Source organism: Gekko japonicus, unplaced genomic scaffold (genome assembly GCF_001447785.1).
Source record: "Gekko japonicus isolate JY-2015 unplaced genomic scaffold, Gekko_japonicus_V1.1 scaffold484, whole genome shotgun sequence".
NCBI classification, from domain to species: domain Eukaryota; kingdom Metazoa; phylum Chordata; class Lepidosauria; order Squamata; family Gekkonidae; genus Gekko; species Gekko japonicus.
This window is the reverse complement of record NW_015168059.1, coordinates 2,559-18,700: the sequence shown is the minus strand read 5'-3', so window position 1 is coordinate 18,700 and position 16,142 is coordinate 2,559. Positions and strand designations below refer to the sequence as shown.

General features: G+C 47.4%; 2 protein-coding genes across 2 annotated transcripts in view; both read right to left on the bottom strand.

The window, feature by feature from the left end:
* LOC107113228 (dual specificity protein phosphatase 26-like) overlaps positions 1–7,046 on the bottom strand; it is a 22,009-nt gene extending 14,963 nt beyond the window's left edge. The window contains exons 1-2 of the mRNA XM_015414525.1: positions 6,596–7,046; positions 1,087–1,304 (exon numbers count right to left, since the gene is read on the bottom strand). Coding sequence (XP_015270011.1) covers positions 1,087–1,304; positions 6,596–6,735 — 358 coding nt within the window. The 5' untranslated portion in view covers positions 6,736–7,046. The remainder of the gene's footprint in view (positions 1–1,086; positions 1,305–6,595) is intronic.
* Positions 7,047–7,280: 234 nt separating this feature from the next.
* Positions 7,281–10,957, bottom strand: LOC107113227. The gene is made up of 3 exons (XM_015414524.1): positions 10,189–10,957; positions 7,969–8,186; positions 7,281–7,673 (listed from the first exon to the last, which is right to left on the bottom strand). Exons 1-3 carry the CDS (start codon positions 10,644–10,646, stop codon positions 7,483–7,485), a joined length of 867 nt encoding a protein of 288 aa, XP_015270010.1. The 5' UTR covers positions 10,647–10,957; the 3' UTR covers positions 7,281–7,482.
* Between the last annotated feature and the right edge of the window lie 5,185 nt (positions 10,958–16,142).

The window sequence follows — 16,142 nt, the reverse complement described above, 5'->3', positions numbered from 1 at the left end:
AGCCCTTCCTCCAACAACAGACCCCTCACCGGGCCCGGTCCACTCGACTCCAAGGGCCCCCGAGACCGAACCAATCGCCACCCCGGAACCTCGCCGCTCGACTCGCCCCAGGAAGCCACCAGCGCACCTGAAGGACTTCGTCTGTGGGTGCATTGCGAACCAAGGGGGGAGGGGTGTAATGTATTGAGCCTGACATGCCTGGACTTGCCCGGGCTGGCCAGGCACAATTCCTATGTTAGCTTCAGTCGAAAGACAAAGGATCCAGAGGATCCTAGCCGGCCCTATCAAAAGGGCTAGCTTCCCAGCCGGGAGACCAATGGTCACCCGGTTACTGTAAATAGCCTATCGGGAGTAGGGGGTGTGGTTAGGTATGCTTGGTGGCGGGTTTTCTGAACGTATATAAACCGGCCTGCGAGCCGGTCAGTTGTCTTTGTCCTGAACTAAATAAAGGTATGCTTAGCTGAAATCACTCTCCGTCTGCATACTTTTCAGTGTAGGGACAGAGGAATGGCGGTTTGATCCTGTTTGTCTTTGTATGTCTGTTATATAAAGTAAAAAAAGTTATATCAAAAAAGGCAAGAGATGAACAGAGGCGGTTGGCCATTCCCCTGTGTAGCCAACCTGGCCTTCTTCAGTGGTCTCCCACCAAAGTACTGACCAGGGAACCCTAACCCTAACCCTGTTTAGTGTCTCAGCTCTGACCCGATTGGGTTAGCCTGGGCCATCCCGGTCAGCTCTGGGGAGCTACTGCTTGCAGAGAGAGGCTCATACCAGCTCCATGGCAGAGTGTTTCCATCCTGTTATGTCCGCTGACCGCCACCGGGGCCAGCGAATACCCCAGAGCTTGACTCTGCAAGAACAATGGGGACTAGGCTCCTAGTTCCTCCACTGGGGAACCAATGGGACCATGGCGGGAGATTCAAACCCACCAATGGGACCTAGGGGGGCGTCCCCAAGTGTGTATATAGTTGGCCAGCCGGCTGTTTTCTTTGTTGTGTGTCCAGTAAACCATGCTGAGTACTACATCGGTCTCAGTGGTTTCTACATGCGTTTACTACACCACTTCACATCCAGACAGAGACTCACCTTGGGGAGCACTCAGTGCTCTGTGGATATACTCTGAAGCAGGGTGAAAGTGGACACTGAGGTCAAAGTCAGGGTCGTCTTCCGCCACGATTCCATGGTAATGGATTTCCTGGTCATAGAAGTCTCGGCATCCTCGGCTCCCCCAGGCTCCATGGGCAGCATTCAGTATGTGGGTGATGCCCAGTCTCTGCAGTTCTTCTTTGTCGTTGGCCATCACACTGCCGGGAGACAGACACGACAGTGGGCAGGTCAGGGGAAGAGCACAGAGCAGCCAAATCCCAATGCTTGGAACACGAGCATCCACACCCATCCCGTTGGTTGACCCCAGCTCAGAGATGTCCCAAGGGGCTACGGTGGCCTTTGGTTCGGAGGGCCACAAGGCAATGATGATGCAGAACTGTTTTTTTTCAATGCTGAAATAACGAGGGGCTAGCAAATCACCCGCTTAAAAATACTACCTCTGGGGCTCTCAGAAGCCCATGGCTAATTGTTTGGAGATTGTCCCGTTGCTTCTAAATCAGGCTTTGCTACAGAAACTAAGATGCAACAGGGGGCACACTTTGAACTGATTATCTGCAGCAGGGAGGATCATGCCCAGCTGGCTCTGATTTCACAGGGTGGCATCGTCTGCCCAGGGCTTTCTGCATGTCCCGCCGTGAACTGTCATCCGGCTCTGCTTTGGCAATGGCAAACAGCTTCCAGGCTCAGAGCAGAGGCCGCCACACAACCTTTGTACACACAGTGAATCATCCATTTGCCTGGGCACAAGAACGTTATGTACAGTTGATAAAAGAAGTGAAGAGCCACTCTCTTTCTGAAAAGTATGCAGACGGAGAGTGATTTCAGCAAAGCGTACTTTATTCGATCAGGAACAAGATGACTTTGGCCGGCTCGCAGGCCGGCTTATATCCCTCGAGAAACCACCACCCAAAACACACACCCCACTTCCCTATAGGTTATTTACAGTGTCCGAGAGTCCAATTGGCTCTCGGCCCGGAACCTAGCCCCCTGATTGGAGCGGGCTAGGATCCGCATAGTCCATTGTCTCGTGGAGCGATGCTCTGCATTTGTCTCTGGACTTGTCTGGACTGGATACATTACACTTTCTCTTTTGAAATTGGGGAGGTGTGTAAAAATGTTTTAATTTTAGACTAAACATTCTGCAGGTGTAGGATAAAAACCAGTCAAAGTAATAAGCAAAGAGCAGGGAAGTGTGTTTTGTAATCTTACAGAGCAGGTGTCCTGCTGAGATACGTTCTGGGGTCATAGGGCTGCCAGCCTTGTATGACACCTGATTTCCAGATGGCAGAAATTAATTCTCCCGGAGAAAATGGCTGCTTTGGAGGGTGGAGTGTATGGCATTCTACCCAGCCAAGGTCCCTCCCCTCCCCAAAGTCTGCCTTCCTCAGCAGGACTGCCAGGTACCCGCTGGCAACCAGGGGTGGGGTGGGGACCAACCAGGAAGAAAACTAGGCCTAGGCCTGCATTGCTGGTGATGCGGCAACATCACTTCTGAAGCACACCAGAAGTGACGTCGTCATGTCGCCAGACCTGTGGGGACACTCTGGTATTTGGGCAAAACCTCAGTGGCAGAAGTCATTTTTATCATAGAGTTTTTGCCCAAATACCAGTGCATCCCCGCATTGGTGGCAACATGATGATGCCTCTTTCAGTGCATGCTGGAAGTCACTCTGCCACATTGCCAGCAACGCAGGCCTAAGCCTAGTTTTCCTGCTGGTAAGTCCCCACCCCCACCTTTGTGATTGCAAGAGGGTACCTGGCAACTCAAAGTCCACCTCTGGCCAATTGATAGATTCCAGGGAGAGAGTCCCCAGGGGGGGATCCCCCGCCCACAGTAGGGGCCTGGCAGCCCTATTCCCCAGCCCCCACCCTGAAATCTCCTGGAATTTCCTAACCCAGAGTTGGCACCCCAAGTGGGAATAGTAAATTTGTGAGCTCCTGGAGAATGTGGTATAATTTTGATACTAGCTGATTTCTGCTGGCAGAGTTTATTCAGGAAGACTTTTACCCAGTCCCTAATGGGATGCTAATGAGAGACATTTCCATTAATCTGAGTCTGAATTGTGCCTTCTCCATCTTTCTTTCCTATTGACATTGTTATCTTCTAGGGCAGACCAACTCAATAAGAGTCTTGAAATCTGAATTTTGTCTCTTAAGTTACCTCATACATTGACTAGTTATATTTTTTTAAATTTTCTCCAACTTGTACTTTTGGCTCATAACGGTGGGAAACGTTATAGCTCATATTTTCTTCTGCTTCAGTTGTATGTCCATATGGTTTATTTGTTTTGTTATAATCTTTTTATTGATTCTCAAAAGAAAAATAGAAAATAATCAGAAATATTTTTGAACACATCAAAATCTTGTAGAGGAAATAATACATAAATCATGCCATCTCACCAATATATCAATATCCCCATAATATTACAGATCACGTATTTTATGCATCTCAATATAGCTCCCTTATTATATCTATTAATTTTTCAAACATTTCAAACAGATAGTAATGGTTTTCTTTAAATATTAAATTGTTTTCATTACTATGGAGCTGTAAGTAACATAATCAATTTCATTTCTCACTTTCAAGCTGAAACATTAAGATTTCTTTAACAATTTAAACAAAATCTAAATCTATAAACTATAAATATATCCAAAAATATATCCAAAAATACAATTAGATCAAAATACCCAAATTTAAATCAATTTTCAACCCTAATTAACCCACTTATACCTTTACCGATTCATTATTACCAATATCCCCATCAAAATCTAGCCCAATCATAGTAAGGCCAAGACCATAATATAGATAGCAAGAAAACCAAAGATATAAGATTTCAATTAAACCAAACTCAATATAATCCATTCTCTTTTTATAAAACTATTATCTACCAAAAAGAAAAAGACATTTTTGCTATAAGAATATTATTTATTACCTAACTCTATGTCATCATTAACCCAATTACATCCTTAATAATTCATTATTACCAATCAGTGCTAAACCCACACATAATAGATCAAAATACCATAAACAGAAATAAAACAAACAACAAAGTTATAACCACAAATTAATTCTTTCAAAATACTAATTGAGGCAACAAACAATATAAGAATTCTCATCCTTGACCATTCCCTTCTTAACAAAAACCATTATTAGTCAGCAAGGAGAAATATAATATACACAAATAAAGGTCTTGTCTGACATTCCACCCCCATCTTTCTGTTGCCACCTTCTTTTTCTGGATCTCTTTTATATATCTAATGTCCTTGTATTCATGGCTCCTCAGATCTCAACTTTTCCTTTCCTGTTTCCATAAGCAAGTTGTCCATCTTTTATGCTTTTTAAAGTTATTTCCACCATCTCTTGACTTCTTGTCTTGCGTAACCTTATTTTTCTTTTTCTTTTTTCTAAGTAACACGAACATTTATTTATTTATTTTTATTATTTTTTTAATTGGATTTCCAATCAAGTTTACATACACATCAATTACAAATTTACAAAGACATCACTCTCAATAATAAAATATACAGTTCCAACTATAGCAGATCACCACACAGGTCATATATATCTTATATATCATTTGGTGCATTATTAATTGTTTCACCATAAATGTAATAAATCTATAATATCTATAAGTTCTTTCCACCATCTCTTGACTTCTTGTCTTGCGTAACCTTATTTTTCTTTTTCACTGAAAAAGTTAAAGAGGGTCCTTTCTTCATTTCTGTTTTTAGTTCAAATCCTGTTAGGTCTTTTACATGGTGTCCTCTGTAAATCTTTGTCTCCTGATCCAAATTTTGTCGGATTAAAGATTGCTTGTCTGGTAGTTCCCTCTCCTGGCTGTAATCCTGTTGTTCATCTGGCACTTGAAAATATTGATTCAAATCCTCCCCATTTACGTTTTCCAAATCTACTTGCAAGTCCTGAGGCTCTTTAAACAAATTTTTACAAGCTGTTGTCACTGCTTCTTTAATTGTATCTGTTAAGAATCTTTTAAATTGTTCATAAGTAAGTTCTCCAACTTGCATATTCAAATCAAGCTCTTCCTCTTCTCCTGTCGTCGCCATTTTGTCTCTCCAACATAAATAAGCTATTACACTTTTAAATATTATTCCCTGGGATTTCACCTCCGTTGGTGTTCCGTATTCAACAGATCAGGTTGTTTTGTATTTTTAAACTGTTGTTAGCCGCCCTGAGCTATTGGATAGGGCGGGATAGAAATTACAAAAATAAATAAATTGTATATCTTACTCTTGACTCAGATTATTTCTTTCTTACCCCCACTTCTCCAAAGTATTCATTGTCCCCAGTCTTTCAGTAGCCGCTCTCCGGACAATTTTGGGGATAATTAAAGGGGGGTATTATCTCAATAATATAACATTGTATGAAGATACATGATGAGAAAATTCTTGAAAATGATGTTAAAATAAAATGGCTGGTCGCTGCTGTGGAAACATGGAGACCATGTTTCCTCCGGTCTTTGTTCCTGCTTCGGGGCATGGCATCGAAACCTCCGCGATTGCCATCAGTGGGGATAAGAAACTAAGTCCCCTGCCACTCCACCTCCCTCCAAGAAGTGAAGCGGAACCCACCCAAACATCGGGGGGTTCCCAAAAGGACGAAGTGGAAGCAAGCATAGTCGGAGCATTCCGAAGGACGCCCGCTCGCAGCGCTGTACCGCACAGACTCCCATATAGTTTATTTGTTATACTCTTCCATCCATTTGTAAAATCTTGACCATGTATTCTCAACGTTTTCTTCGTTTTGTTCTCTCAAAATTACTGGCAGAAAATATGGAAGACTGGAACGACTCCTGATGAAGGTTAAAACAACTGAACATCAAGAAGACCTAAGCAATGACCACTGGGGAATTACAAAACTTTGAGTCTGAGAGGATGTTAGTCCTCTCTAGGAAGTGCTAGAAACTCTATGGTAAAACTGGCTCTTCCTAGAGAGGACTGATGTCACTTTCGGCCACTGTCAAGTTTAGTTTGTCTCAATGCCATTACACCTCCCTGAGCTCCCTTCCCTTCCCTCCCCAACCCACCCACCCCCAAATCCCCATGAATTTCCCAACCTGGAGTTGGCAACCCTCAATGTGACAAATCAGATCTGTACATAATAATAAGGCTTTGTAGCTTGCATGACTCAATTTTTTCCTGGCTGCAGAGAAATTAGTGCCCTCAATTCTTTGTTTAGATCTTTTGGCACAGAAGAAGATACATCATCCTGTACTAATTGCTCTTCCTTGGGACTAGGCGTCATATTAAGCTATAAATATATTTATGCAGATTGTGAAACTGTTTTCTGTTTCGCAAGATGTCCATAAGTAATTGACACCAGCCCGAAGCAACGGGAAACGACGTGTGCAGATGCCACACGCTTTCTTCAGTCCTAACTGGATGCTACCCTGGCACTGCAAAGTAGCCTCCTCTGGCAACTATTGTTCTACGGGACTCACTCATAAACTTTGTTCCCAGTGACACTTACACATTACCCAGATAAAGATTGGGCCACACTTTGTCCACCTCCTTCAATTCCATCCTGCAGCTGTCCAGGAGACATCCCAGTTCTTTGATGAGAAGCGCAGGAGATTCAAGGGTGCTTGTTTTGCGAAGGGGGGTCGTCATCTCGCCCGGCTGTCATGGGACTGTGCTCCTGCCTGGTGAAACGGCCAATGGGGGGGGGGGCCCTGCTGGAGCTTCTTCTCCTGCCCCTCTTCCTGACGTCTGACTGCCAGAGACAGGTGCCATCGCTTGGCATGCAGCCTTCATCCTGCATGTGACTCGTAGATAGGGGAACGGCCTCTACTAATGCAGCAGACAGGATTACAAGGAACTACTGTGGGAATGGTGCACTTTAGCCTTTTAGTGAAGTGTTTTTAGATTCAGGGAAGAAGGAGGAGGAGGAGGAGGAGGGTTTATACCCCAGTTGGAGCCAGTTTGGTGTAGTGGTTAGGAGCACGGACTCTAATCTGAGAGAACCAGGTTTGATTCCCCACACCTCCACTTGCAGCTGCTGGGTGACCTTGGGCAAGCCACAGTTCTCTCAGAGCTGTTCTCTCAAGGGCAGTTCTGAAAAAAAAGCTCTTTCAGTTCCACCTACCTCACAGGGTGTCTGGTGTGGGGAGAGGGAAGGAGATTGTAAGCTGCTCTGAGACTCCGAGTAAAGGGCAGGGTATAAATCCAATCTCTTCTTCTCTTCAATCTCTTTTCTCTACGTTAAGGAGTCCTAAAGAGGCTTTCAGTCACCTTTCCCTTCCTCTCCCTACAACAGGCCTTTTGTGAGGCAGGTGGGGCTGAGAGAGTTCAGAGAGAGCTGGGACTGCCTGCAGGCCACCCAGCCGGCTTCCTGTGGAGGAGAAGTGGGGACTTTCTTTAGCGCTGTCTGAGCTGGATGTCCAAAATTCTCAGTTGTTCCTGGAAGCCTCGGTTGGGGAAAATCCACCGATGCTTTTTCACCGCCTCGGTCGCTTCAGTCAAAGGGAGATGGTGGTAGATCATGAGGTAGGCCAGCACCAAGGACGAGGACCGGCTGATCCCGACTGCGCAGTGCACGAGGACCTTGGCTGCCGAGGGAAACAGAAGGGCATCAGCGTTACGTTTTGTCTTAAAAACTCTCTTCGATGAAAGGATTACAATCAACGTTCTTCCACGTCCCAACAGATTATTCCTGTCAGCCCCCAACCCAGCAGCTTCCTTCAGCAGTAAGGGCCAAAGATAGACCTCTTCTCCGTCGCTTTTGTTTGATCTTTTGGCCAAGGCATTTATGCTGAAGGGCATCCCAGCATACCACGGCAATGAATTCCACGTGGCCCTCTGAGGTCTGCTCAACTGTTCATGCAACTGGCAATGGTTCCATACCTCCTGGGATACTCAGGGCTTTGTGTATAAAGTCTGCTGCAGGATAAAAATACGGGCTCATGTCAAAATCTGGAAGGTCGTGGGCTGGTACTCCGTAGTATTCAATGGTGGTGCCATAAAAATCGTGGGGTTCGTGGCAAAATAGTGTGCCGTGAGCAGCATTTAAAACGTGGCTGATGCCCATCTTCCACAAACCAAATCGGCTGTGCAGTGCAATGCTAGAGGAAAAGAGGAGAGAGAGACAGATTCGCAGGGAACCCAAAGGCTTTCCTTTGCCTTTGTGTCCAGACCTGTTCATACTCTACAAGGAACATGCGAGGGGGAACCCAGTTTCCCCTCATGAAAATGAGGATTCTGCTCTAAATTAGGTCAGCAAGTGGGAAAGCTTTCCTGCATCATTTGGAACTTTTGATAAGCCCCCCGCTTTGGCTAGGTTGTGAGTCGGCAGGGTAGTGAAGAAGGCTTCGATGTGGGGGCCACATAACTGAGCGCTCTTCTGCAACACCACAACAAAATCCCTGCACATCAAAACTAGATGTCAGGGAGGAAGAGGTTAACTTTGGCTTCTCCAGAGGGTTGCCAACCTCCAGGCTTCAGACATAAATTCCTCTGGGGAAAATGGCAGCTGAGGCCCCTCCCCTCTTTAAACCCCACCCTCCCCTGGCTCCACCCCCCATATCTCCAGGGATTTTCCAACTTGGAGCTGGCAGTTCTGCTTTGCTAGGTGGAGAGGATTGCTGGCATGGAGAAGTGCTCAGCTCCCAGTCTAAAGTGGTTAGAGATGTGAAGGCCCGGAAAAAAACCGGAAAAATTCGGGAAAAAACTGGTTTTTTTCCCGGTTTTTCCCTGAAGCCTTTTTTTTGTTTTTTTCCCGAAAAATTGGAAAAATTGAAAAAAGAAAAGTAAAGGAAAAAAAATGATTATGGAACGTTTTATTTTAACATGATGAATAAAATATTTTAAGGCAAGGTGTTCAAATATTTTTCAAATCATTTCTAATATATATATATATGGTATCAGATTGATCTAATTTCTGTGCACTGAGGACAAGCAAGTCCTAGGTTACAAACTGAACTCTCCAATGCAAGAACAAGATGCATTTCTTCCTTTAGAAGGTGCTATTGTCAGAAGAAAAGGGTTTCAGTTTTGTTTTTGCATGTGGGTGGGTATTTTGTTTGTAATAATTGTTTGGATACACTATATTTTTAATATGCTTAGTTGTGATAATTTCATGCCAAGCAAAAATGTCCCATCATATTTTATGTTCCTAAAGTAACAGAATGACTTTCAATCTAGAAAAGACAAAATAAATGCTAATGTATTAATGTAGCATTTTTTTCAATTTTTCCGAAAATTTCCATTTCCCCCCCGAAAAAAACTGGAAAAAACCCGGGTTTTTTTCTGAGCTTCAAAATTTCCGGAAATTTTACATCTCTAGAAGTGGTGCAGGCCAGACACTAGTTTACTGCCTTCGTGAGAATTTGTGCAGAATCGGCGTCCAGACTCTGATGTGAAACCAAAAACTAAACACCATGAAGGAGGGAGACATCCTTCTTGTAGGATACCAAAGCCCCGGCCAGAGAAAGCCGCTTTGGCCTTTTGCAGATCCTGCCTTCACAGTCTCTGTTATATTGTTCTACGACTGAAAAGGGGGAAAGTAAACAGCTTTTTAATGAAGTTGCTATTTTACATTATACACATTCTTTAGGGAATTCTGCATGCACACCATGAAGGAAGAGAAACTTTATCAGCAATTAAATGGGCAACACTCTTCTCAAAAACTATTTGCATAAAATGATAGGGTGCAATCCTGCTACTGGTGATGCAAGAGACAGTCCCGTTGGTTTAAAGGGGGGGGGCTGTTCGTGCTTGACTGACATTCCACTCTCCAGATGTTTCGCTCTGTTTGTACAAGCTGGGAGCTTACCCCCTGGGGACTGAGCAGGGCATGGGTTTTCCATTCACATGTTGTGCAGTTCACACGAGGCAATGGCCACTGCTATCCTGCTCCCAGTGGGCACAGCTGGCCGTCTCCCAGTTTCCTTGGACAAGATGCAAAGGGCTCTGCTGCTGCAGCAAATCAAATCAAGTCACAGGACAGGGAGTGTATGGAAGGAAAGCTTGTGCCTAAAATGAAAACCTAAGGCAGAAGTGATCATGTTGCAGGAGGGAATCCTTCTCGATATGCTACATTGCCTTCTTCCACAGAGATATACTTACTGGTCTCCTAAGAAGAGGTTCGGCCACACTTCATCAACGTGGTTCCAGGAGGGTCTCCCAGTGTTCAAGAGCTCTTCCAGCTCTTTCACAGTAGGGGTCTCTGGGAGGCCTGGGCCGGAGCATTCGGGGTCTGCGGAGGGCAGCGTGTCCTCGTCAGCCATGGTGAGGGCAGCAGCCAGCCGCTCGCTCTCTGTCCTCTGCAACCTGAGAAAGGGGCCCAGGCTGCCTGTGTGTTCACTGGGCGGTCCGGAGACTCTCCGGCAGTCCTTGTGGGTCGATTGGAGACCAGTCAGAAGAGGTGCTGGCGGGCAGGAGGGAAGGGAGGGGAGTGGGGAAAGGAGAGCCGTTGGGAAGAGCCGTGTGCCACATCTCCTCTCCTCAGCAGATCTCCTCTGAGCCAAAATATTTTTTAAAAATCCAGTCTCCCAATAGCAAGATCTGGCCTGCTTCCTCTCCATATCAGGGGCTGTAAATAGGGTTGCCAACTCTGTCTAAAAATGTCTACAGCCTACACAGACAACATAGACAACAAAGATTGTGGGTCTCGTTTCATCCATAAAGAGCAAAGGGCAGGCTTCTTCAGCTTCAGTTTGCCTCAGGGGTGTGTAAGGAAGAGAGGGGGAGTGTAACCCTTCGGCCTCAGCCCAATGTTGCTGTTCAAAACCAGACATCCCAGATCATTTCACTCTAAAGGGGAGAAGAGGTGTTGACTCATTTGATTTGTATCCCGCCCTCTCTGCTGAGGCAGTCTCAGGGCAGCTTACACACAATAGCCACATTTCAGAGGGATCTGATGAATTACAGCTGGATTTTGGCAGTACAAACTTTGAGATACTCAGGCTGATTTCACACTAGAGCTGCCTCGATGTTGCACCGCAGTTTGCCTTGATACTATCGGTCACTTTCACACCCGAAGCTGCGGGGCTGCATTTTGACTCCTGGCTTTGCCCGATTTCCCCTGCAGTTTCGTGATCCTGTTTTTTGAGGATCACAAAACTGCGGAGAAAATCGGGTGAAGCCGCGGGTCCAATGCAGCCCCGCGGCTTCGGGTGTGAAATTGACCAATAGTATTGGGGCAAACGGCGGCGCAACATCGAGGCAGCTCTAGTGCGAAATCAGCCTCTGTGTTTCTGCACTGGTGGCCCATTTTCGCCCATCCAAAGCACATCTACAATTTATTATGCCGGTTTGTATGACAGAATTCTTGCCCTCATTGGTTTGGCGAAACTCCCTTCTGTAAATTATGAGGGTTTCACGGCACTCTTTTTACTCAATGAGAATGAAAGTAAAGTGCAAGATATTCAGTGCAAGCTATCGACCAAGTCCATACAGGGCTTTGTGTCACCTGGCTTCGTGCTCTCTTCACTATTCATGTGACAGCAAAGCCTTGAAGATATTCCACACGCAGAATTCCCACCCCGAAGAAGCCTCGGGGCTCTGAAATGTTTGTAGCAATGCTTGCCACTGGCCATAAGATTACAATGGATGTTTGGTTCTGGATCTCAATAGACAAGGAAGAAACCTTTAGCTATATTTTCTAAGAAATGTCTGGGGCTGCTGACGGACATGCGCCTCGGCATGTCCATCAGCAGCCCCAGACATATCTGGTCTAGCAGCCGCCATCCTGTGGGAATGCAGGGGCAGGCGCCCATGGGAGTGTAGCGCCTTGTGGGCCAGAAGGGCTGCCCCTGCATTCCATAGCCTGTGGGAACCATGGCTGCTACAACATCTGGTGCCAAGGATGGGCAGTGCCAGCCTAACTGGACAGAGGTGGAAAAGAGGGTGCTATTCAGCTTGGTGGTCGGCAACCTGCCTGTTGCACTGGGCTCTGCCCAAAGCGGTTCGATCAACTCTCACTGCCATGCCTCCTGGTGGATGGTGGCCGAACGGGTGTCTAGACTGGGACACACAACCCGCACGGAGCGCTCCGTGATGGAATGACTCGTTCAGCCCCGCCAGGAGATGGGTCCGTGCCCTGATGGTGCCAGGCACTCCGTATGAGCGTGATCTGATGGAGGGACTACGGGGTGCCAAGTCTGTGATGCTGTTGTCGCGGGATACAGAGTAGAGGTGGTCTGCACCTGTGTGTGGCGCAAGCCGCCCCTGCCCCAGGCACCCTTCTGCACCCTGGCACTCATCCTGACCTGCACTGCCTGCCCCACCAGCTGACTCGCAAGTCTCAACCCGCACTGCCGCGCTGTGCCCAAGGCGACATGTGGCTGAAGCAAGGGGACCCGTTGTTACATGGGGAGTCGAGGGCCTGGCACGTCACCCATGGGTGGCTCTGGCCTCCCCCAGCCCCCGCAGCCAGGATGTTCACGGTGCCAGCCAGAGGCAACCTGCATCCCACAGCTGGGGGAGTCGTCCAGTGATGAGGGAGGGCACAGATCAGGTGTGGAGGGAGGGACGTGGCCTGCACCCTCTCCAGCCTATCCCACACCCACCCTGTCCTCCATGTGGGCGTCCACTGAGTGGGAGCACCTTGAGACCCGCCGGGAGTGGCATGCTGCCATGGCTATAGGACATCAGTGGATGGACAGCCATGGCGACACTGTCCATGGGAAGGAGACACCTGGCCAGGATCGTTGCCGTGGTGAGGGAGGGGGTGGAGTGGCAAGGGCAGCTTGAGAGACTCATGGGCAACATGGAGAGACTCCTGGCCGACAATGATGAGTCTCTCTGGGGCAGCCCTGCACCCACCGGGCCACATCCCATCCCAAGCTGCACAGTGGGCCTCTCGCAGGGTGCCTGGCTTGCAGTGGTGGTGGTGTGGATGGCCCTCGGTCCAATGTGGCAGCCTTTGAGCATCGGTGGCCCACCTGCCCAGCTCCCATTGGCCCCATGGGGCCCCGCCCCTGCCACCGGCCACTCCTTCCACCCATCCCAACAGGCTGCTCTGAGGTGGAAGCTCAATGCCCACCTGCCCACTTATGAAACCTATTTCTTCCCCTCCAGTTTGGCCTACCTTGCGCCTTAGGGAATGGTCTACCACCACCTAAGCCCCACCGTGGCCGGCTGCTCCAACACAGGCAAAGCTCCGGATTGCTCCGCCAATCAGATTCACGGGGTGCAGGAAATTTCATATCAAGCTAAAAGGCAAAGAGACTGTAAGCTCAACATTACAGAGGCACAACTGAATAAAATATGGACTTCCAGCGTTTCCCTTACAAGAGCTATAAATATTAAAGCTCAGTTCTTCAAAGTTGCGGCCAGATGGCATAGAACTCCTCTAAAATGGCACTGTATTAACCCAAATATTGGTCCGCATTGTTGGAAAAGATAAGGCCAGGACCCGGTCACACGGAGGATTTGCACGAATGTCAGGCGGATTTTCAGGGTGCGATCACACCACAATATCTGGGAAGCGTGGCGCTCCCATGGCCAACCCGTGGCATCCCGCCGAAGATGGGCAGTAAAAAAGTACCTCTGAAAGTGCATTAGTATCCGGAAAACGTGGGGCAGAGGCGGGCATCTGATCGTGGGAGCGCTCGTATCCCGTGTTATCTGGCCTGTGTGACCGGGGGCCCAGATTGGTTCATTTTTTCACTGTGGGTGGGAATGCCCCAAGATTTAAAAATTTGGGAGGAAAATATTGGAAAAGATTAAAAAACATCACTGGATAAACTATTCCTAGGTGTCCTGAAATTATTCTATTAAATCTTTGGGAAGATAGTGTAATAGTTATTACACTATAGTTATTACAGTATAACTAAAATGAAATATTTAATTTCAGTTCTGCTGGTAGCAGCAAAAGTTGTCTTGGTGTACCAATGGAAGACTAAAGATTCTCCTTTATTAAATAAATGGTTCAACAAATTGTGGGAATATTTCGTTATGGATAAAATTTCCTACCAAATTTTAACAGCTGAGAATCCGGCATACCAATCTAGTTTTTTTAGAAAGAGGGTTCCCTTTCTTGGACTTTAGTGAAAGAGATAAAAATGACAAAAGATACCAGGAAATTTTACTGTTATCCCATTGTATTAGCTTTTTTTAATGTCACCATATTGTTCTCTGTCACTGCTCCTGTTTACTATTTATTTTGTCTGTTTTGATATTGTGATATGCTGTTATGTTCTGTAAACCTCATAAGATAAAAAGTTTTTTTTAAGCCTGTTTATGCTGGAAAGTATTAAAGACAGTTGAAACTGCTCCCTCAATTGATGTGCCTCAGCCAAGTTTCTCTTCTGTCTGTCAGGAGTCCCTGTGCTGCTGATTCATTCCTCGAAACCAACTAGTAGATAAATCAGTCTTCTTTTTGGTTAAAAGGTCATTCCTGCCACCGTGAGCTCCATACTCTACTCGTGCACCGGAAAACTTCACCCACAGCAGTGAACGCAAAGCCTAGAGACTCGCTGACTTCAGAACACCGATAACGGGACACCTGGTCCCCCCAGAGATGTAGGAGGCTGTGTGGGTCTTCTCAGTTGGCGGAAACGGCCTGTCACATTGAGCAGCTCAGCTCTCTGATTTGCGTCATCACCAGTCCTGAGTATAAAACATGTGGGTGAACCTAGGGTTGCCATCCTCAAGATGGAGCCTGGAGTTCTCCTGTGCCTAAAACAAGGACACGGCCTCTGTGCAAACACATGGGATTATTTTACTGACCCCACCCCCCTGGCAACATTGAAGAGTGCAGACTTCAATGTCATTGAGTCCACGGCGGCTTTAAAATAGTCTCTGTTCCTGATCAGGGTGGGTTGGTTGGGCGGTTACTGTTGCTGTGTTTTAGCGTTGTCTTAGCTGCATATCCAGATTCCTCAGTTGTTTCTGGAAGCCTCGATTGGGGAAAATCCACCGATGCTTTTTCACCGCCTCGATCGCTTCAGTCAAAGGGAGCTGGTGGTGGATCATGAGGTAGGCCAGCACCAAGGAAGACGACCGGCTGATCCCGACTGCGCAGTGCACGAGGACCTTGGCTGCCAAGGGAAACAGAAGGGCATCAGCAACTCTGTGAAGACTGCAGTTTGAATGAAGCACTCCCTGAGAAGGAAGGGACACAATGAACCGATGCAACTGAGGAAGGGGGTAGAAGGAAAGGCAACTCCGAGTCCGTCCCCATTGGCCTCCAACCTGTGGGCACCAACGCTGTCGTGGCTTGAGAGTAATCCTGGATGATCCAGGTCAGATCTCGGAACCTAAGCAGGGTAGGCCCTGCTCAGCATTTGGAGGGAGACCACCAGGGAAGTCCAGGGTCGCTATGTAGAGGGCAGCCAGCGGCAAACCACCCCTGAACATCTCTTGCCTTGAAAACCCTCTATGGGGTCGCTATAAGCCGTCCCAAATGCAACAGAAACAGATTTGTGGAAGAAAACCATTAGTCATTTGCAACAGGGGTCATTTCGTAGAAAAAAGAGGTGCAGGAGCTCATTAGCATCACTCATTAGCATGTGCCACACCCCCTGACATCACCGGAAGTGTGCCAGAAGGCAACACCCACCGCTCAGGCTCCACTGGACTGTTTTGGATTGCCAGCTATTGGGGGCGGGGGAACGTGCAGATCTGCCCTCGCAGAGGAGGGAGAGCTTGGACCTGCAGGCGGGCCGGGGGGGGGCTCTGCAACTTACCTGGCTGCTTCTTGCTCCTCATGGCCCGACTGAGGGCTGCTGGGAGCAGGGGGCGGGGCTTGTTCCACGTGTCCGCCCCCGGAGCTCCTTACTGCCGGAGCCCCACTCCTGTGTGCTCCTGCACGAAATGACCCCTGATTTGCAATATCCGTATTATAACATTTTCACTTTTTCAATTCTGAGTGAATGTTCAGGATGGGAGAGTGCTAGTGGTTTCTTTTGAGTTTTAGCTAAAAATCCTCTGACCCTTTTTTCTCTCTTTAATGTAGTCGAGGAGAAGAGCCAAGAAGAGACCTCCTGTCTAATCCTTCCACTGACATTTCTGCTAGTCAGCATTCCAACTATTCAGCTCTGCTCCTGCACAGGGCAGGGGGTTGGACTAGATGA

Coding starts and splice junctions, on each gene's coding strand:
- LOC107113227 (XM_015414524.1), bottom strand. CDS start 10,646: ATGGAGAGGAAGCAGGCCAGATCTTGCTATTGGGAGACTGGATTTTTA. Junction 8,187..10,188: donor AACCTCTTCTTAGGAGACCA/GTAAGTATATCT, acceptor CTTTTCCTCTAG/CATTGCACTGCACAGCCGAT. Junction 7,674..7,968: donor AGCCCTGAGTATCCCAGGAG/GTATGGAACCAT, acceptor TTCCCTCGGCAG/CCAAGGTCCTCGTGCACTGC.